General features: G+C 53.3%; 1 protein-coding gene across 1 annotated transcript; it reads left to right on the forward strand.

Moving 5' to 3' along the window:
* On the forward strand, positions 1-21,118 carry Hid1 (HID1 domain containing). The gene is made up of 19 exons (XM_048452048.3): positions 1-178; positions 6,785-6,934; positions 7,998-8,168; positions 8,722-8,835; positions 9,376-9,482; positions 9,675-9,791; positions 11,478-11,700; positions 11,839-11,895; positions 13,019-13,159; positions 13,344-13,434; positions 13,643-13,794; positions 13,910-13,988; positions 16,169-16,333; positions 17,934-18,161; positions 18,454-18,560; positions 19,038-19,118; positions 19,670-19,761; positions 19,905-20,063; positions 20,316-21,118. The coding sequence occupies exons 1-19, from the start codon at positions 113-115 to the stop codon at positions 20,377-20,379; spliced, it is 2,364 nt and encodes a 787-aa protein (XP_048308005.1). The 5' UTR covers positions 1-112; the 3' UTR covers positions 20,380-21,118.
* Positions 21,119-21,434: the final 316 nt, after the last annotated feature.

The following is a 21,434-nucleotide window of genomic DNA, read 5'->3' on the forward strand; positions in this document are numbered from 1 at the left end:
GGCGGGGTTCGCAGCTCCGCTCCTCCGAGAGCAGCTGGGGCCGCCGAGCTGGAGCTGGAGCCAGAGCGACAGAGTCGGAACCCGGGGCTGGGCCGGAGCGGGCTCCATCGACATGGGGTCCGCAGACTCCAAGCTGAACTTCCGGAAGGCAGTGATCCAGCTGACCACCAAGACGCAGGTGCGCCCGGGGGGCCCAGCCTCTTCATCCACCTGCCCGGCTTGGGGGCAGGGCAGTGACGGGGGCTGGGTGAACTTGGCTCACTCGAGCGTAGGGTGACCAGCTAGTCCAGAGGGGGATGCTGAGACTAGCGCCGGAACGAGATCTTCCCTCTGTACCTCAGAGCTCCATCTCTACCTCTGGGAGCCCACCCTAAGCCTCCTCTCCCCTGGGAACACTCTCCCGGGCATTGCTGCTGCCACCTTAGGCTGACGTGTGCCTACTCCTTAAGCCGGCGGCGACAACGTTATCCGCCCCCTGTCCCGCCCCCCAGTGCCGGCAGCCTCGCATAGCCAGCCAGCTTCCCGCTCCCACCTACCCATCCATTGCCCTGCACTCCTCCCTACCCTCAGTGCCCACGGTCCCGGACGCACGGGCCCGGGCTGACTCAATGCAAACAAAGCCGGGCCGGCGCCTGCCGGGGTCGGGGAAAACAGCTGGTGTGCGGTGGCAGCGGCGGCCTCTCTGGGCCCTGGTTGATGCCTGCGGGCAGGGAAGGCCCAGGTCTTCCTGGGAGCTGACAGAGTGGCAGGCGGCGCCAGCAAGGTAAGAGGAGCTGTCCTCAGGCCTAGGGAAACCCGCTTTCCAGCTAAGGATGCTCCAGGGGCTTCTCTAGGCCCGGTGGAGCTGATTGACTGTGCTTTCTGGTACCCGAAATGGAGATTCCGCATGAGGAGGGACTCCCAGATTGCCTTTAGTCTGTTGGAGAGGGAGCCGTGGGTACCTCCAGTCCAATCCGTGTTCTCACATTTTCCCCTGAGTCCACAAGTGTCACAGAAGCCTCCTCCTCCTCTTATCTCCAGCACACACCTCTTGACCCAGCAATGGTGTGGGAAGTCCTTCTGTGGTTATTTCGAGTCTGGGCAGCTGGGAACGAACAAGCGGGCTCCTTCCTTGTCCTCCCCTTACACATTGCCAGAACCAGGCTGCTGTGATCATGGAGAGAGCCAGCCATGCCCCTGGGGGACAGGGGACTGGCTGTCAAAGGGCTCTGGACCTCCTGCCATCTGGAACCCAACCCCCACCCTGCTTTCTCTGAGCTCTATATTGTTCTTGGCCAGTTTGAGGGAGATCAGGAAAACCATCTTCCCACGGCCAACCAGTCACAGCCTCAGAGGGACGATCTCTATCCCACACTCTGCTGCCCACCTTGGAAAGGTCAGGGGCTGAAAAACGAAATGCCAGGACTTCTGTCCAGAGAGCCCATTTCCAGCCAAGAGGCACCTGATGCAAACCAGAACTTCTTTTTGCTCCCCGTGACTTGTTTCAGAACCTCAGAGAGGAGGCTCTAGGTCTGTGGGCAGCGGAGGAGGGCGGTGTGGGGCACTTCACACAGCGGAGAGTGACAGGGAGGGAGGAGGGTGTCTCCCATGTTTACTGCCTCGCTGGAAGGTGTGGTGGGCTCAGTAGGTCCCTTGGGAGCAAGATGAACTCAGCAGATCTAGGAAGGTGGGCAGTGATCTGCTTTGGCTCCCTCCCCTGAATATTGCATCCGTGTCTCTTCCTGGATTAGATAGATGGTCTGTTCTTAGCAGAAAGCAGTCAGTTGCTTGGACCAGAGCCTAGAGTAGGCTGGGGACTTAGTCTGGGTTTCTCCCACTTCTTCTTTCCCCTCCCTCTTTCCCTTTTCCTTTTCTCCTTCTTTCTCCTCCTCCTCCTCTTTTTCTTCCTCCTCTCCCACCCCGCCTTCCTCCTTTTTTTCAATTTATATTATTTATTTTTATTTACTTTGGGGTATATGGATGTGTATACATGTGTATATATGTACACTGTGGTATATATGTGGCAGTCAGAGGACAATCTGTGGGAGTCAGCTTTCTTCTCTCACCATGCAGATCCTAAGGGTTGGATTTAGGTTCTTAGACTTGCATATCGGCAAGCATAAAGTGCCTCTACTAAGTATTTTTACCAAGAAACCTTACTGCTGAGCCATCTCACCAGGCCATGGACTTTTATGTAAACGTAGAATTCTCACAGGTGGGAGGGGGCAAAACCTTGGACACTTTGCGGTGGTCGGCTTTGAACAGCTGGGGTTCAGGAATCCATGATGGTCTTCCTGGACCTTCACTCAGTGTCCCCGAAGTGCTTCAGGTGTGTTGACCTCAGAACGACCTCACTTCCAGGCCCTCAGAGGCTGTGCTTTGGGCAGTGGACACTGGACTCTTTCCTGTAGCCCGGGCCTGAGCGCTTGCTGGTCAGCCTTCCCTGCCTTCCTGCCCCGCATCCTGTTTTCTTCCTGCCCTATTGGCCAGCCCTGGGCTGCCGGGCTTAGCTGTAATTCTGAGGCCAGCCACATTGGCTGTGTTTCCTGTCTCCTTTCTTGGCTGGGACCGCAGAGTGGGGCATTACAAGATCAGAGATTCCCCCCACTCCAAGATCCTGCCCATCTGAGAATGCTCTGCTGCAGGCCAGGGTCAGAGTGGATAGGCACACATTCACATGCACGCACGTGCGTGCCTAGAATGCTTTGATCACCTGTCAGGACAGATCTTCCCCATCCAGCTAGATCACAGTTGGGGTTGCTGCTTGCCACCCGCTCCCCAGAAGGAGATTATTGAAGCCTCAGCTGGAGACTGGGGAGATGGCTCAATGGTTAAGAGGACTCACTATTCTTTAAGACGAAGAGCAGTTCACAGCACCCATATGGGTGGCTCACAACTCCCTAGGGCTCTAGCTTTGGGAGACCCAACACCTTCTTCTGGCCTCTGTTGGTGCCCCCACGCGTGTGCATGCACACACACAAACACACAGAAACACACATACTCATAAATAAAAATAAAATAATTTTTTAAAAGCTGTATCTGGTTCCCTCAACCAACACAGATGCTTAAGGCACAGTGGGGTCAGGGGAGGAGGTGCAGACTGAGATTAGCGATCATGAGGTCCTATGTTCAGTCTCTGTAATGAGAGGTTGTGAAGGGGTGGCGTTTTGACTTCCACAGCCAGATGTGGTGTAATCCCAACACTTGGGGGTTGAGACTGGAGGGTTATGATTGTAAGGCCAGTCTGGTCTACACAGAGAATTCCAGGCTAGCCCTGGCTACATGAAGAAGGTTGGGGTGGCCAGGAAGGTACTAGCTCGTTTCTGAAAGGGTTTCCCCTCTTCTTCTAGGTCCAACCTCTAAGTTCCCTCTTACGTCTCATTTGGATTTCAGTCCCTAGGTGATGCTTACCTAATGAACAAGGTCATGCCTAGCTGTGCTCAGCTGGGCTTCTACCCCTTTAAGGGTGGTAACTACCTGGGAGGTGGGTTGGGTATTAGAGCTGGCAGATTTCCAGAGGTGCTTCCAATAGGGGAGTTCCACAGGCCTTCTGAGGGCGACCTCTCATTCCACTGGCTCCAGCCTACTAGGACTGGGGTCTCCAGCTCCTGCCCGCCCCCATGGGTATCAGATGGCTGTAGAGCTGAGGTCCGGCAAACCCCACCTCCAGGGCCTCTCCCTAGGCCTTTGTTTACCTCCAGCTAACCTGCTCTACCACTTCTCAGGCTGCAGCCGGGAGTTATGCTAGGGCTCCCGGGTTCTCAGGCTGCAGCCGGGAGTTATGCTAGGACTCCCGGAATGGAGTGGGGGGGCTTTGTTCAGGGAGTGGGCACTTTGGTGAAGCGTCCATTCCCCAGCCTCCGGTTTGGGCAGCCCCCTGGCTCTCGGCCTTGTCAGGATTCATGACAACTTCAGCACCTGCCTCTGCAGCAAGGACAGAGACAAAGGGCTGCCAGGCAGGCACATCTAGACCCCAGTCAAGAATGTGATGACCTAGCCAGGTGGTGATGGCCCAGGCCTTGAGTCCCAGCACTTGGGAGGCAGAGGCAGGTGGATCTCTGTAAGAGAGTCGCTGTAGGAGGGCAGCCTGGTCTACAGAGTGAGTTCAAGGACAACCAGGGCTACACAGAGAAACCCTGTCTGGAAACACAAACAGACAAAAAGCACGTGATGAGTAGATATTGGGACAGGAGGTTCCCGGGTAGGAGCATGCCCGTACATAGAGATGAAACACCATGACCAAAGCATCCTGGGAGGAAAGGGTTTATGTGGTTTATACTTCCACATCCCAGTTAACCATCAAAGAAAATCAGGACAGGAACTCAGGCAGGGCAGGAACCTGGAGGCAGGAGCTGATGTGGAAACCATGGAGGGGTGCTGCTTACTGACTTGCTCCCAATGGCTTGCTCAGTTTGTTTTCTTAGAGAACCCAGGACCACCAACCCAGGGATAGCTGGGCTAGACCCTCCCTCATCAGCCACTAAATAAGAAAATGCCCTATAGGCCTGCCTATAACCCAATCTTATGGAGGAATTTCCTTTTTCTTCTTATTCTTTTGTTTTTTTGAGATAAGGTTTCTCTGTGTGGTTGTCCTGGAAGTTACTATGTAGACCAGGCTGGCCTTGAACTCAGAGATCCGCCTGCCTCTGCCTCCTGAGTGCTGGGTTTAAAAGGATGCACCCCTATGCTCAGCTTGAAGGTTCCCGCATGTCAGATGATACCAGTCTGCATCAGTCTGATGTAAAACTACCCAGCACGGAAGCGGGGGGTTCTAGAGGCGAAATTTATCATCTAAATTGGTTGCCTTGGTCCTTTCCTTGTAGGACTGTCTATATGATTCAAAGACCACAAGTTTTATATTTAAGAGTTTTGTTTTTATTTATGTGTATTTCTTTGTGTGTATGCCACAAATGTGCATGTCCCTCTAGAGGCCAACAGAGGGCGTCAGATCTTGCTCTCCCAGAGCTGAAGTTCCCTGTACCTGAATCTGAAGAAAGAGTAGCAAGCACTCTTAACCTCTGAGCCATCTCCAGCCCCCATGGCCATATATGTACTTGTCTCAATAGGGCCTTTAGGATCTTGTTTATTATCTTTTGTTTATTTGTTGTTCTTGAGATAGGGTCTCACTATGTAGCTCTGGCTGTCCTAGAACTCACTATGTAGACCAGGCTGCCCTCAAATTCTTGGAGATGTGCCTGCCTCTGCCTCCCTTGTGCTGGAATTAAAGGTGGGCACCACTACACCTGATCTGTCAAAACAACAACAGCAACAACAACAACAAAGCACCTTGTGTATTTGTTTGTGTGTGTATGTATGAGGCAGGTGACATTTGTGCAAAGTCACATGTGTGGAGGTCAGGGGACAAACTGTGGGAGCTGGTTTGCTCCTTTTGATAAGTAGATCCTGAGGTCAGCATTCAGGTCACCAAGCTTGGTGGCAAGTCCCTTTACCAAATGAGCCATCTGTCAAGCCCCAAGCCTGTAGGACTTTGTAATTATTGTTGAAATGAGAAGATTATAATGGGAAATGGGGACAGCCTGAGCAAAAGCCCTGGTTTGGTTTTCTCTGTATAGAGCTTGCTGTCCTGGAAATCTCTCTGTAGATGAGGCTGGCCTAGAACTCACAGAGTTCTGCCTGTCTCTGCCTCCTGAGTGCTGAGATTAAAGGTGTGCGCCACCACTGCCTGACTTGTGTGTGCTTTTTTTTTTAAAAAAAGATTTATTTATTTATTTTATGTTTGAGTGTTTCATCTGCAAGTACACCCTTACACCAGAAGAGGGCATCAGATCACATTATAGGTGGTTTTTTTTTTTAACCACATATATTTAAATATGAGCCACCATGTGGTTACTAGGAATTGAACTCAAGACCTCTGGAAGAGCAGCCAGTGTTCTTAACCTATGAGCCATCCCTCCAGTCCCATGTGTGCTGTTTTGAGACGTGGTCTGTTGAATCACAAGCTATCCTTGAACTCACTATGTAATTGAGAATGGCCTTGAACTTCTAATCTTCCCACTTGCTGGGAGTACAGGCTCTCACCCCAATGCTGACGTGTGCAGTGCCATGATGCTTGCACAGATTCACTCCGGAACTGTGTACACACCGCACAAGCCCTCTATCAACAGAGTTGAGCTGATGTTTAGACTCCGTCCAGCAGGCGGTGGGAACCCCAAAGGCCTTTATGTTACTTCGGCCATTTGCTTTGGTGCCTGGGGTCAGAGGCCATTGTACAAACAGCACCAACAGGGGTAGCTTTGGAGGCTGGAGCTCCCAGAAAGTGACTGGACCTGTAGCATGGACCAGCAGCGGGTGCTGAGAGGAGCATGTGGGGAGGGGTCAGCTTGGCAATTGGTAGATGTGCTGAGAAGCAGTCGAGAGTAAGAGGACAGCCTTGGTGACTAAATGGGGTGCTTGTGTCCTCTGTTATCTTCCTTCGGGGACAGCCCTGGTCTGGGTTCTAGACGCTTGACCTCCTGGTGTGACTTTGGGATGTGGATGTCAGATTCTCTTTCATGGGAGAATGAGAACTTAGTCAGGGATACACAAACCCTTGGGGACTCAGATGGTTTTAATAACCAGCTGACGATTGACCCCCTATCTCACCGCTGACCCCCTATCTCACCGCTGACCCCCTATCTCACCGCTGACCCCCGTCTCGTGGTAGCTGAAAAAGCTCTTCCTCCAGATTGGGAGGCTCCTGGGTGTTGACTGGGATGGAGGGTGGTGGTTGTGGTCTCCTGCCAGGGGTGTGTCTGGAGCTATTGGGAAGTAGCTGTGTAACTGTGGATACTGGGTTTCCCTGTAGCCCGTGGAAGCCACCGACGATGCGTTTTGGGACCAGTTCTGGGCAGACACAGCCACCTCGGTACAGGACGTCTTTGCATTGGTGCCGGCGGCAGAGATCCGGGCTGTGCGAGAGGAGTCACCCTCTAACCTGGCCACCTTGTGCTACAAGGTAAGGGATGTCTGGCTCCTCACTGCTGCTTCCGTCTCCCCAGGGCGGCCGAGTGACCCAGTCTGCAGAAAGACAGGGCACACATTCGGAATACTCCATCCCCAGGCCCTAGAGGTCTAGTCTCTTTGCCTCAAGTTCTCCTTGGTAGGGTTGAGGGGAAAGTAATCATGGCCACCGTGAAGGAGCGCTTTATCCGCATTAGCAGGTACTTTTCACACACTAGCTCATTTTGCTTTTCCATAAGGTGCTATTGTTTCCTCCATTACAAATTTAAAACATTTTAGATGTATTTATTTTACTTTATGTGTTTGAGTGTTTTGCCTGATGTATGTATGTGTTTCATATGCATGTGTGATGCCTGTGGAGATCAGAAGAAGGAATTGGATCCCCTGGAACTGGAGTCAAGGATGGTTGTGTGCCACCATTGTAGGTGCTGGGAACTGAACCTGGGTCCTCTATGAGGACAGGTGAGGTTTGTTTTGTTTTATTGAGACATGGTCTCTCTACCCAGCCCTAGCTGTCCTAGAACTCACTGTGTAGATCAGGCTGGTCTTGAACTCATTAAGAGTCACCTGCCTCTGCCTCCTAAGTGCTGGGCTTAAAGGTGTGCACCACCATATCTGGTTAAACAATACATATTCTTAACCTCACAGTCACCTCTCCAGTCCTAGTCCATTTTTTTTAATTTTTAAAAAAGACACTTCTATATGGGGTTAAACAAAAGGATTAGGAGCAAAAGAGGCTCTCAGAAGAAAATAAAGTGTACCCAAGTGTGTACATACTCTTCAAGAGAGAGGTGCCACAGATGATATCTTGGTCATCCAGGGGACTGAACTCTGCTATCCTGATGCTCTGGGCTGCTTTTTTGCTTGTTTGTTTGTTTGTTTGTTTGAGACAGGGTTTCTCTATGTAGCCCTGGAACTCGTTTTGTAGACCAGGCTGGCCTCGAACTCACAGAGATTCACCTGCCTCTGCCTCCCGAGTGCTAAGATTCAAGGCTTGCATTCTAACCCCATCTCAATCCCCATGAACTAGCTGTTCTTCCCTTGCTCTGTGCCCGCAGGCTGTGGAGAAGCTGGTACAAGGAGCAGAGAGTGGCTGCCACTCGGAGAAGGAGAAGCAGGTCGTCCTGAACTGCAGCCGGCTGCTCACCCGAGTGTTACCTTACATCTTCGAGGACCCCGACTGGAGGGGCTTCTTCTGGTCCACAGTGCCCGGGGCAGGGCGTGGAGGGGTCTGTGGGCCTGGCCAGGGAGGAGGGGAGGACCCAGGCAGGGCCACTTGCTATTGAGGAAGTGTAGGGATGGGGACTAGGGGTCGGGTGCCACTGAGGGGGAAGGAGCCAGGCCCTCAGTTTCCCTCCCTGAAACTGGTCTTTGCTCTCTATATCCTGGAGCCAGGGTGCAGGGATAGGACCCAGTGCCTGTCGTTAGAAGGTCCAGAGGGACCATATTTCTTGTCTTCTCCCAGACCTCACGTGCTCTGCCCTTATCTCCAGCAAGTGCCAAGGGTTGAGCCCCCATGATTTCCAAGAGGGCTGCAACACTTGAGCTTGGTGCCTGGCACCCCTGGTGAGGGGGAGATTTCCTCACTGTTCCCCAATTCCTGTCTTTGTTCTGCTCTCTTCTGGCTAACGGAGGTTTGAGATAAACAGGAATTCATTTCCTCTTCCTCCCTCGCCCATCTACGTATGCCCACTGAGACCCAGTCCCTGTCCTCTACACTTTCAAGCCCTGGGACCACCTCTTCTTGGCCGGCCTCTACTGAGCAGCCTGCATCTCTTGCAGGGGGAGGAAGAGGATGAGAATGCTCGCCCCTTGGCCGAGTCCTTGCTCCTGGCCATCGCTGACTTGCTCTTCTGCCCAGACTTCACTGTGCAGAGCCACCGGAGGAACAACGTGGTGAGACACCACGACATCACCCCCTGGGCTCTTGAGGCCAGGAGATAAAGGGGTGGCTCAGGAGGAGCAGGGGTGGCTCAGAGAGCAAGGCTGTTAGGTCTATATCTCCTGGGTGGGGTAGGGGGCGGTACAGCTGGAGAGGAGCCAGCTGGTGTCCAGCTGTGCACAGGCACCTGTTGTCCTCTCTACCTGAGGTGGGAGGGGTGCAGGGCTAGAACCAGGAAACCCCCCCAGCCTGCCACACCCCATTCCCCTAACCTTCCCCTCCCTCTTTCCTGCCTCAGACTGGACTCAGCAAGTAAAATTGCCAATATAAGACTGAAGAAAACTGAGCATTTTAAGAAATCCAACCACATTTGTTTCTCTCCTTGTACATTAGGACCTGGGGTCTAGGGGGGGGGCTATCTTTAGGAGACTACTGGGGTACGTTGTGCAACTAGGGACAGTGGGAAGCTTGGGTCCTCTAGGCCTGCATCACATGACTATTTGTTTTGTGACCCTCCCTTCCCCCCAAATCCTACAATTCCTCCCTCTTCCCAGGACTCAGCAGAAGATGTCCATTCCCTGGACAGCTGTGAATACATCTGGGAGGCTGGTGTGGGCTTTGCTCATTCCCCACAGCCCAATTACATCCACGACATGAACCGGTGAGCTGGACCCGGACTGGGCCTTTGCATAGCTCAGAGACCCACGGGTCTTCTGAGAAGACCAAGCTGACTCACCATCCAACCTCGGGAACAGGGGTCATTTCTTCCATGGTCCTTGGCCAGGGTGATGGGCAGGGTTGGCAGCTCCCTCCTAAAGGGAGATGGGTCCTAATGCACCCTTTCTGGTCGCAGGATGGAGCTACTGAAGCTGCTGCTGACATGCTTCTCAGAGGCCATGTACCTGCCGCCATCTCCAGAAAGTGGCAGCCCCAACCCCTGGGTTCAGTTCTTTTGTTCCACAGAAAACAGGTGAGAGACTGCAAGCCTTTAAAATCTTGCCTAGGCACTCACCAGTTAAGCCCTGTTGGCTTTATTTGAGGAGAGGTGCTGCCCCCTGGTGGCATGAAATCATAATTTAGCTGCACCCTTGAACCTGGGGGCCCTTGGGTGGCCCAGGTCCAGGTCTTCTGTTTTTTTTTTGTTGTTTTTTGTTTTTTTTTTTGTTTTCTCTTCTCATTTTATTTTTTTGAGACAGAGTTTCTCTGTGTAACATGCTGGCCTGGAACTTTCTTTGTAGACCAGGCTGGCCTCGAACTCACAGAGATCTACCCGCCTCTGCCTCCCGAGTGCTGGGATTAAAGGCGCCACCACTACCCGGCTCCAGGTCTTTCCTCTGGAATCACATTGTTTAGTGCAAATAGAAAGTGAGTAACTTGATAAGTGTCTCTGTATGTAGAGTACTTGCCTAGTGTGCACGGAGCCCCGGGTTTGACCACCAGCACCACGTGAACTGGGTGTGGTGCTGCACAACTCTAATCCCAGCACTCTAGAGGTGGAGGCAGAAGAAGTAATAAGTTTGGAGTCACCACTGGCTCCTAGTGAGTTTTAGGCTAGCCTGGGGTACATAAGATCCTGTCCCAAAAGCTAAAAGAAAGAAAATTAATTTGTATAATTTATTTAACTCAAGTGTGTTTTAAAAAGTGGGCGCTATGTTTGCAATGAATTTATAGAACTATGAAGATCATCCACATTTCCTTCATTCATGCTTCTTTCCCCATCTCCGATGTGTAGTTTGTTCTTCCTGCATGCTTCATCAGGACCAACCACTCAGTGGTACTCAGCAGCCAGCCACATGGGGCCTGAGGCTGTCCTTTGGGTCAGGGGGTGGAGAAGAGGGTCTGAGGACCATCCTGATGAATGGAGAGGTCTGGACCAGGAGGGGGCACTCAAGGAGTATGGGGACACTTATGAGTACAAGTGGGTATCACACAGTCATCCGTGGGACACAGTATTTGAAACATACACTCCAGCTGGGCATGCCCAGCTCTAAGGTGGCTGTGATGCTGGCTCAGGTGTTGGCATTCTGAAACTTTTAACCTTCCTACTTCTGGACTCTGATCCCTGCATAGCATGGCTTGCCTCCTCTGTGTTTTGCTGGCTTCCTGTTGGACTTCTTTTTATCCCCAGAAGAGAAGGGCTCCCACCCAGTCACAGTCAGAGGCTGGCCAGAGTTTCTTCTCATGGCTGCGTCAGACAAATGGCCACTCTTTGTTTAACTGCTGGATCTCAGTCTCCTCACCTGTAAGATGAGGAACCTGAACGCTGGCATCTTCTGGACCCAGTTCACGTCATTCTGTGGCTCGGGAGCCGGGGAAGGGTGATGGAACTGGGTCCTGCTCCCCAAGGGGAAGCTGCATTCCCCTGCGTTTCTAACTGCTTGTCTAAAGCCCCTGAGCACTGAGAAGGGTGTGAGCATATTCTCCACAAGGAGTCCCTCATCCTGGTAGATTTCTCTGCTCTTGGCCCAGCCTAGCCCTGGTTGGGTCAGCTCCATGCATGCATAGGGAGGGTCTTTTCTACTCAGGAAGGGACTAACAGACACTACTGCCTCCCTGGTCCCAGCCTGCAAGTCCAATAGCTCAGCAGCTCCTTCTGTGGCCTGAGAGGCAGGCCCAGGGGAGCACCCCTGCAGCTCTGCTCCACTCTCCCCTGCAGACACGCACTGCCTCTCTTCACCTCGCTCCTCAACACCGTGTGTGCCTACGACCCTGTGGGCTATGGCATCCCCTACAACCACCTGCTCTTCTCGGACTACCGGGAGCCCTTGGTGGAGGAGGCTGCTCAGGTGCTTATTGTCACCTTGGACCACGACAGTGCCACCAGCACCACGCCCACTGTGGATGGCACCACCACGGGCACTGCCATGGACGATGCTGATGTAAGGACGAGATGGAGAGGTGACTGTGGGCAGATGAGGTCCTGGGCAAGAGGCACATCATGGGAGGGGCCCTGGGGGTGTTCAACCCAGACTCACCAGAGTGGAGCATCTGCTTACCATTGCTCCTCTCCTTGGCAGCCCCCGGGGCCTGAGAACCTGTTTGTGAACTACCTGTCCCGGATCCATCGTGAGGAGGTGAGCCGGGAATAGCTGGAGGACTCTAACTGCCCACCTTCTGCAATGGCTCTGGGGATAGAGGAGTCCTGTCCTGCATTTCATGCATGGTCACCCGAAGTTCAATAGTGATGGCAATGTTTGGGAGATTTTGAGGTGCAGAAAGGGCTGATAGGAGTTGGGACTGTGTGACTCAGTTGGTAGAGCACTTGCCTGGCATGCACAAAACCCTCTCTCAATCCCCAGCATCACACAACCAGGACACGGTGGTGCGTGACTGTAATGCCAGCATCTGGGAAGTGGAGGCAGGAGGCTTAAAAGTTTACAGTCATTCTTGGCTAGCCTGGACTACAGGAGACCTGTCTTTAAAAGTAAATAAATAAGCCAGGTGTAGCGACACTTGTCTTTAATCCCAGCACTCGAGAGGCAAGCAGATCTCTGTGTTCAAGGCCAGCCTGGTCTACAAAGCAAGTCCCAGAACAGTCAAAAACAAAAACAAAACCAAGTAAATAAATGAAAGAAGGAAAGAAAATAAGGGCTCAAGGCCCCAAATGCACCATGGTAACCAAGGCGGCTTCCCAGAGAGGGGGTTGCTGTGATGTTGGGGTTCAGAGGTGGCCTTAGCGTCCAGGCAGACTCAAGGAGAGGGGAGGTGCCGCAGTTCCTGGGACTCCAACTTCTACAGATGCACAGTGAGGGACTGTAGCTGAGCCAGCCTCCTCCCCACCCCACCCCCAAGATCAAAGTAGAACATAGCCCAGCTTGTGGGGTGTGCCCAGTAAATGACAGCTCTATGAGAACCGGGGAGCATTTCTTGTGTGTGATGGGAAAGGGCTGGAGGTGCTGGGGGAAGGGGCAAAGGATAGTCCCTGTCAACAAGGAATCCAGGTGGTCAGGGAGTCTGGTTCAGAGGTCCATCTAGGGGTTACCAGGAACTTCAACCTTGCACAGGGGGTCCTCCGACTTGCTGGAGGGAAGGCAGAGGCTCAGTTTTCTGGGGTGCTAGCAGTAATGGCCCCTCGATTGGAGACTGTAAGGTTATGGGAGGTAGATAAAGATATGGGAGAGTGAGGAGACACTCACTTGTAGGGCTATCCTGAGCTGGAGGGAGCTGGGCTGGAAGGAGCCCTGTTCTGTCCCCCAGGACTTCCAGTTCATCCTCAAGGGCATAGCTCGGCTGCTGTCCAACCCCCTGCTCCAGACCTACCTTCCCAACTCCACCAAGAAAATACAGTTTCATCAGGAACTGCTGGTTCTCTTCTGGAAACTCTGCGATTTCAACAAGGTGAGTGGACTCTGGGCCTGGCCCGAGGGTGACAGACATGGAGGGACGGAGCTGATGACTTAGCGGGGTCCATAGAGTCCAGGGACTGGCAGAGCATGGGGGTCTCTCCAGCCTAGGTGGGACAGGGTGGGGCGGAGCCAGTCTCACACTGACCCAGCCCGCCTGTCCCCTCTCTCATTCCCAGAAATTCCTCTTCTTTGTCCTGAAGAGCAGTGACGTCCTGGATATCCTGGTTCCCATCCTCTATTTTCTCAATGACGCCCGGGCAGATCAATGTATGACAGTACTGGGCCTGTGATCCCGGGGTAGATACGGGGTCTCGTTTCGGGTGGGGTCCAGCCAGTCTGTCCCGCCTCCCAGAAACTCAAGCCTAGCGTCCTAACCTTCCATATGGGGCCCCGTTGAGCCCCTGGAGATGGGTCTTTGCTGAGTTCTCCCCGCCCCTCCCTGCTCATGTGACACCTCTTGTATTGTGTGCCTTAGCTCGGGTGGGCCTGATGCACATTGGGGTCTTCATCCTGCTGCTTCTGAGTGGGGAGAGGAACTTTGGGGTCCGACTGAACAAGCCCTACTCAGTGCGCGTGCCCATGGACATCCCCGTCTTCACAGGCACACATGCAGATTTGCTCATCGTGGTAAGGGGGTGTGTGTGTGCATGGTCTGTCTTGGGGATTTGGGGGTGACATTATCTTCTTGGCCGAGTCTGGAGATGGCGGGTCATTCACGCCATCCTCCTCCCTCCCTGCATAGGTATTCCACAAGATCATCACCAGTGGTCACCAGCGACTGCAACCCCTCTTTGACTGCCTGCTCACCATTGTGGTCAATGGTAAGAGCCCAGAGCCTAAGTTCCCCAAGATCACCAGCAGGTGGCGCCAGGCCACAGGCCAACCAGCCATCGGGCCCCTGCCTGGCTTTATCGCCTGGAATAGACAGGCTAATTTTTCTAGTACAGTATAAGGGGCAACAAGGACAGGTGATAAACACTTCAGAGTCTGTGAAATGGCCCAGCGGATAAAAGCTCTTGCCATGCAAGTTGGAGTGTAAAAGGAGGAGAGAATTGACACCACCAAGTTGTCCTGTGACCTTCACACACACACACACACACACACGATAATAGATAAAATTTCTAAAAAGCTTTAGAATACATTTTATCCAATCTTCTAAATTTAAAACATGGCTTCTTATGTATGAAGAAGCTATACAAATCATCGAGATAGTTTATATTCTCTTCATATCCAGTCTTCAAAGTCTTGTGTGTGTTCTGTTCACGCAGGACATCTCAGTGGACACTGGCTGTGTGGCAGACATTTATGGCCACATATGGCTGCTGGCTGTCTATTGGGTAGCAGAGGTTTGGGCTGTTGGAGTTACAATGTGGGGCTGTCAACAGCATCTTCAGGGGCTGCAGGCTGCTCTCCGGGAATGGAGGCAGGAGGACTCAGGCTAGCTGGGGGTCCTACACGGTGGGTAGCTAGAGCAGAAAGATATTTGTGAATGTCTCTTGGCCACTGTTGTTCCTTGATAGATCCAGTTTACTTTCCTGTTGCTGTAACAAAGACCCTTATGTTTATTTGGCTTTATAATTCCAGGTCACAGCCTGTCATTGAGGGGAAGTCAAGGCAGGCACTGAAGCAGCTAGTCACATGACATCCCCAGCCAGGAACCGAGAAAGCCCCTTGCTTGCTGCCTGGTGGCATAGGCTCAGCTAGCTGCCTTACTCTTAACTGTTCAGGGTCCAGCTTAGGGAATGGTGCCACCCACATTCGTAGGAGGCCTTCCCACCTTAATTAACAGCCAAGACACCGCCCCCAGACATTCCCACACATGAATGTGATCTAGATAATTCCTCGTCGAGCTCTCTTCCCAGGTGATAGTGGAAACTAGCATGCTGACCGTACTGCTGTTTGAACTCCCGAGTGTCTGGCGTGGCACCGTGGGTCCTGAGGTCTCTAGCTGGGTTATGAGCTCTGTACCTTCCCTTAGGTGATCCACTGATTCTATTTTCGCTAGACCTAACCGAGTGCCTAACAAGCAAGGGCAGCTCTGAGAATGCCTTTGTGACCAACACAGTCCCTGTTCCCACCCTCAGGAACCCTCGGGGGCCTTCAGCAGAGCCAGGGGAAAAGGCAGGGGACAAGGCCACACACAGGTCAAGCTGCAGTTTCCTCTCTGGTTCCCACTCACAAAGCTGTCCCAAGGAATACATAGCTCATGGCAGCAACCTATTATTCCTGAAAGGTGTCTCATCCCGTGTGAGCGCCCCTGCCCTGTCATTTTATTGCTGGGGAACTTGGGCTCGGTTTATAGCCCTCTCTAAACCCCAGTTTCTTTATCTACATCCTTGTCCCTGTCCTTCCTCCCTCTGTATCGGGGAGACGCCTGGGAGAAATAAGCCGGGTGTGCCTTTGAGGTTGTGGGGTGGTGGAGGCCGGGCTTTGTGTGTGTGGGGGGCTCTGCAGGTAGCTGGGGACAGCGGGGATCAGTTGAGGTGAGCAGTTCTGCCCTGGCCTGGGATTTTCAGGGCTGGCCCTTCCTTACAGTGTGGGGGTCTCTGCAGGTAGCTGGGGAAAGGCAAGCAGGCCTGCTTTTCGTCCCATCCGGCTCCCGCACAGCTAGCTTTACACCCGAAATAACAACACACAAATTGTATTCATTTAAACACTGCCTGACCCATTAGTTTCAGCCTCTTGTTGGCTAATTCTCACATCTTGCTTTAACCCATATTTAGTAATCTGTGTAGTACCACGAGGTGGTGGCTTACCAGGAAAGATCCTAACCTACGTCTGTCTCGGGTCGGAGAGTCATGGCGTCTGCCTGCCTCTGCTTTCTTTCTCCCACAATTCTGTTCTGTCTTCCCCACTTACCTATATTCTGACCTCTCAGGCCAAGCAGTTTCTTTATTAATTGACCAATGAAAGCAACAGATAGATAGAAGACTCTCCTACATCATTGAGGTGAGCAGTTCTGCCCTGGCCTGGGATTTTCAGGGCTGGCCCTCCCTTGCAGTATCACCCTACCTCAAGAGCCTGTCCATGGTGACTGCCAACAAGTTGCTGCACTTGCTGGAGGCCTTCTCTACCACCTGGTTCCTCTTCTCAGCGTCCCAGAACCACCACTTGGTCTTCTTTCTCCTGGAGGTCTTCAACAACATTATCCAGTACCAGTTTGATGGTGAGACCTGACCTGAGCCCCCGGCTTGGGTTATGGGAAGCCCTGGTCCAGGAATCTTGCCTGTTAGCCTAACATCCATTCCAGGGATCCGTCCGTGAGGGCTTACTGAGTGCCTGCAGTGCACCAGGGCATAGGGAGCGCAGCGGGTATCAAAGCAGGTGCTCTGCATCCCTGCTAGAGCTCCGAGCTGGGACATGGAGTCACAGAGGGAGACCTAGGCTGACAACTGACCCCAAAAAGTTCATTCAGCTTTGGGTACCTGGAAAACTCGGAGTGTCAAGAGCCTACCGGCTGTCACAACAAATGTCTTACTGGGGTCACAGGTGCAAGCCAGACCTTGCCACCCATGTGTTCTGTGGCCATGAGCATGTTAGTCTCTGAGCCTTGGTCCCCCATCTGTAGGATGCTCGTAACAATACTGCTGTGAGTCCCTCTCACAGGGCACACACCTTTAGTCCCAGTGCTTGGGAGGCAGAGGCAGGCAGATCTGAGTTCAAGGCCAGCCTGGTCTACAGAGTGAGTTCTAGGACAGCCAGAGCTACAAAGAGAAACCCCGTCTTAAAAACCAAGCAAAACCAAACAACCAAAAGGCTCCCTCTTAGAGATTATTGGGGGGGTATTAGTAACTCAAAAAAAGCACTTGACACAGTATCTAGCAACTCAAATATTTGCAATTATTGTTACTATTTCCAAAAATAAGTAAAATTATATATATTGCACCTATGTATATATGTGCATCATATGTACATATATATTATATATGTACATAAACACACACATATATTATATATATATATATGTGTGTGTGTGTGTGTGTGTGTGTGTGTGTACATAAGATGAATGGACGTGAGGCAGGCTGAAAAGCATTGCATGGCAAGGGCAAGGGAATGTCCAAAGGTCCTGGATGGGTGCTAAACTGAAAGCAGTATGGTACGACACAGGACTAGAGAGGCAGACGGGGGCACCGAGGGCTCCGGGAAGCCCTCACACCTTCCCCCATAGCTATATGGGTAGGTAGATGACAGAGGATAGGCACATACAGCAGCGTCCTCCTGGACTTCTCTGTGTTGATGAGAGGGTGACAGGTTTAACGTTGGGTTGATGTAAACAAGGTAGGGCTCAGGTTGTCCCCCCATGCCAGAAGACACCCCCTTAGCGCTGGGCTGCAAGGGGATTTCAAGATACCAGGGTACTGAGGAAACTCGGGGCTTAGCTGTTTCCCACAGCATCCCAACAACCTAATTTATAATTTATTCCCTCCAAAAAAAAGAAACCTCCTCCTCCTCCTCCTCTTCCTCCTCCTCCTCCTCTTCCCTTTTTAGCTCCCTAATACCTAACTTCTTGGTATGCCCTACAGCCTAATTTCTTGACATTCCACAGCCTAACACCAGGCACCCCCACAACCTAACTTTCGGGGATCTTCCATATCTACAGTGGCCACTGACACCCATATAGCCAGGCGTGTCCTGCTCTGGGCACCCTGTACCAGTTCTTATCCCTGGGAAGAGGCCCTGCTGTCTCACAGACTGCCCTCTAGTCCTGGAAGCCGTCCCAGAGGCAGAGTGGGAAGCAATTGAGGCCGGACGTGTTCCTCCCGCAGGCAATTCCAACCTGGTCTATGCCATCATTCGGAAGCGTGGCGTCTTCCACCAGCTGGCCAACCTGCCCACGGACCCACCCTCCATCCACAAGGCACTTCAGCGGCGGAGGAAGACGCCGGAGCCCCTGTCCCGTGCTGGTTCCCAGGAGGGTGCTTCTATGGAGGGTTCCCGCCCTGCTGCCCCTGCAGAACCAGGGACCCTTAAGACCAGCCTGGTGGCCACTCCAGGTCTGGATGCTTTTAGTGTGGGAGAGTGTGAGACTTGGCCGGAGATGGCATTGTTAGGGAGTGGGTGTGATATCTGGGGAGTCATTCCTGTTTAGGAAGCTGAGGAAAAAGGAATTCAACAGCCTGTGGGGGTGGAAGTATTGGGTGGGCCTGGGAAGGTAGCTTGACGGGGCTTAGGGAAGGGACGGGGCTCAGAGCTGAAGGTGGTTGTAGGAGGGAAGGGCACACACTACCTCTGGGGCCAGAATGAGCATTGTAGCGTGTTCCTCTCTCCCTCCTGTGTCCCACCCAGGCATTGACAAGCTGACAGAGAAATCCCAGGTCTCAGAGGACGGTACCTTGCGGTCCCTAGAGCCCGAATCCCAGCCAAGCTCAGTGGAAGGCAGCCCGTCTGAGGGGGTAGGTATTGGGGATGCCTGGAGCATGGTTTTGAGCATAACTTCGTTGCCTTTTTCTCTGAACACTGAAGTGTAGGAGCAGACAAGGCCAGGAGTTTCTAAATTTGCTGAATTAGAACAAGGGAATCAGGGCTGCTATTGCTAAATCAGGGAGAGGGAGCCCTTTACAGACCTCTCCCTGTTTACTGGTCACAGCAAAGCCCTATGACCTTCGGGTTCCTCATCCATCAGCCTTATCTGAGTCCGGCCTTTACCCTGCCTCTCTGTCAGCCCCTGGCTCTAAACCTGTCACTGGGCTGGGCCGGGCCGGGCCAGGCCTTGGGCTCAGGGCAAAGGGTACAGGACTAGACCTACATCTCAGGTGCAGCCAGCCTCCCTGTAGCCCTGTAGTGGGGTCAGTGGGGACACTTTGTTGCTCTAGTACTGTACCCTGTACCCATTCCTTCCCTGGTCACTTCCATTCCTTCCTGGGAGCCAGGAGCCTAGCCAAACATGGAGAGAGCAGCGGCGATTGTCCAACACATCAACCGGTGGCCAGTGGAACCCAACATCAGATTGGGTGAGAGACACAGCTGGGGGATCTGGAAGCTGGGGTTTGGGTAGACGGCATGGAGCAGGGTCTGTCTGAGCTCCAGCTCTGGAAAGACTGGGGTAAGGAGACCAAAGACATTTGGCCTGGAAGCCAGGCTGAGGGATAGTCCTTCCAGCGGTCCTTCCTTCCTCCATCTGACCTTTTAGCAGTTGCCCAGAGGACCGATTCTTTCGTCAGTCACCCTTGCTTGTTCCTCCCCGAATCGCTTCCGTTCCCTGTGTGTTTCCTGTGAGCCCCACTCATTGCTGTGGACGGGGATAATTACCATCCCTATGATCGCGCCATCCAGCCACTGTGAGGATTAAAGGGGACAGTCTTCCGGAAGGCAGGAGGCACAGCAGCTGGCCTGTGGGCACTGCTCAGCACGGCCTGGGCTCTCCCCGTTAGTGACAGTTCCCCTTCACAGGCCCTGCTTGGTACAGGTCATTGATCACAGGGTCACACTTCCTGTCCTGGGGAGCCTGTGGCTCTGGGTCAGGGTCAAGCCTGTTCCTTAGCTCTGGGTGTGGCTCTCACAGATCCTGTCCTGGAAGTCGAAGCTGCCCCTCCAGACCATCATGCGCCTGCTGCAGGTGCTGGTGCCCCAGGTAGAGAAGATCTGCATTGACAAGTGAGTCTGGAAACTGGGTACCAACCTAGGTGGCCCTGGAGAGGGGCCAGCCCAGGCTTGGGGTGGAGGTGACGGGAGCACACGCCCCAGGGTTCCGGGTTCGGTCTCCGGGAACATTCTAGAGGCCCCACCTTTTTCTCTAGGGGCCTGACAGATGAATCGGAGATCCTGAGGTTCCTGCAACACGGCACCCTAGTGGGGCTTCTGCCTGTACCCCACCCCATCCTCATCCGAAAGTACCAGGCGAACTCGGGCACTGCCATGTGGTTCCGCACCTACATGTGGGGTGTCATCTATTTGAGGTGAGCCTTGCAAGAGGTAGGGAAGTTACATCCCGGGGTGGAGATGGTTGTTTACCTGAGGACTACCCACTAGGGGATTTAGCTCTAGGTTCCTCTTATCCATAGCGGGGCTAATGTCCAACTAACCTGGTTGAGGGTGGGCACTCTTCATCCAGAGTGGGGGCATCAGGATGGGCGGGGGCCTTGTAGCTACCTAGCTCTTTTGCTCCAAGGTACCCCCTTCTAGAAGGTGACGGCCCACTCCCTCTATAGGAATGTGGACCCGCCCATCTGGTACGACACTGACGTGAAGCTGTTTGAGATCCAGCGGGTGTGAGGATTGGGGACCAGAGGGAACAGGGCCAGGAGGGCTGGTCCTAGACCCCAGTGCTCCCCCACCCTGAAGGACCGTGATCAGGGCGAGGGGCAAGTAGGTTGGTCGGTCCTGGCTGGCAGGTCCCAGGTGCCCACTGTGACTGGAGACAACAGGGTGAAGAAAGGGCGCCTCTGTCCTCTAGGCTGTTCTCCTAGGAGCCTTTTGTCTCCGGAGATACAAGCCCCCCAGAGCCCTTGCCCACCTTGGCTCCTCCTGCAAGACCTGCCCTTGTGCCGTCTGCTCCTAGAAGCTGCCAGCTCACTGTGCCCTAATAGGCTTTCCCAAAAAAGGAGCCATGTGCTGTCCCTTGGGGGCACCTGGTCATGATGGATGAAGTCCTGGCTACCTAGCCGGAGACTACTGGTCCAGGCCCGCTCCCTGCCAGGGCCCCTGGGGAAAGAGTGGCTGAGCTGCTGGCCAAAGAGGCTGGGGGCTGGCAGCCTAGAAAGCAAGCCTGGTGAGTGTGTTTTAGGAGTGGGGTGTCGAGGGTCCCCTGTTCCTGTCTTTGGGTCTGCGGATGTTGCCTGACCGGTGGGGTCTGAAGAATATCAGTGTCTCTGCCCTACCTACTGCCTGGGTGGTGGGGGAAGAGGGACTCTGCCAGCCAGCTCTGGTCTCTGGGTCTTCCTGCCTCCCCTGTGTCATGCAATCTTTGCTCTGCACATGTGGCCACTTTACACAATAAAAATGTTCCTCTCTCTGTGCTGTGCCTCTCTCTGTGCCTGGGGTTGGGGGAAGTGCCTGACTGGGGCTCTTATTTCAGCACAGTTGGGGACTCTACAACCCAGAGTCCACTCCCTGAGGTTTCTTGCTCTCTGACTGAGCCATAATCTGTTGTTGGGGGGAGGGGGGGTATGGGGCTGCAGGATCGGGCTCTGCCGCCCAGTGTTTGGCTATGGCAACCCAGAGTAAAGCCCACACAGGAGAGACCAAAGGCCTGGCTAAGTTCTTTGCATGACCTCAGGTAGTCAGAACAAGTGCTGAGGGGCCTGGGGCAGTGTGTGACTTTACAGTGT

Source organism: Myodes glareolus, chromosome 9 (genome assembly GCF_982192425.1).
Source record: "Myodes glareolus chromosome 9, mMyoGla1.1, whole genome shotgun sequence".
Taxonomy (NCBI): domain Eukaryota; kingdom Metazoa; phylum Chordata; class Mammalia; order Rodentia; family Cricetidae; genus Myodes; species Myodes glareolus.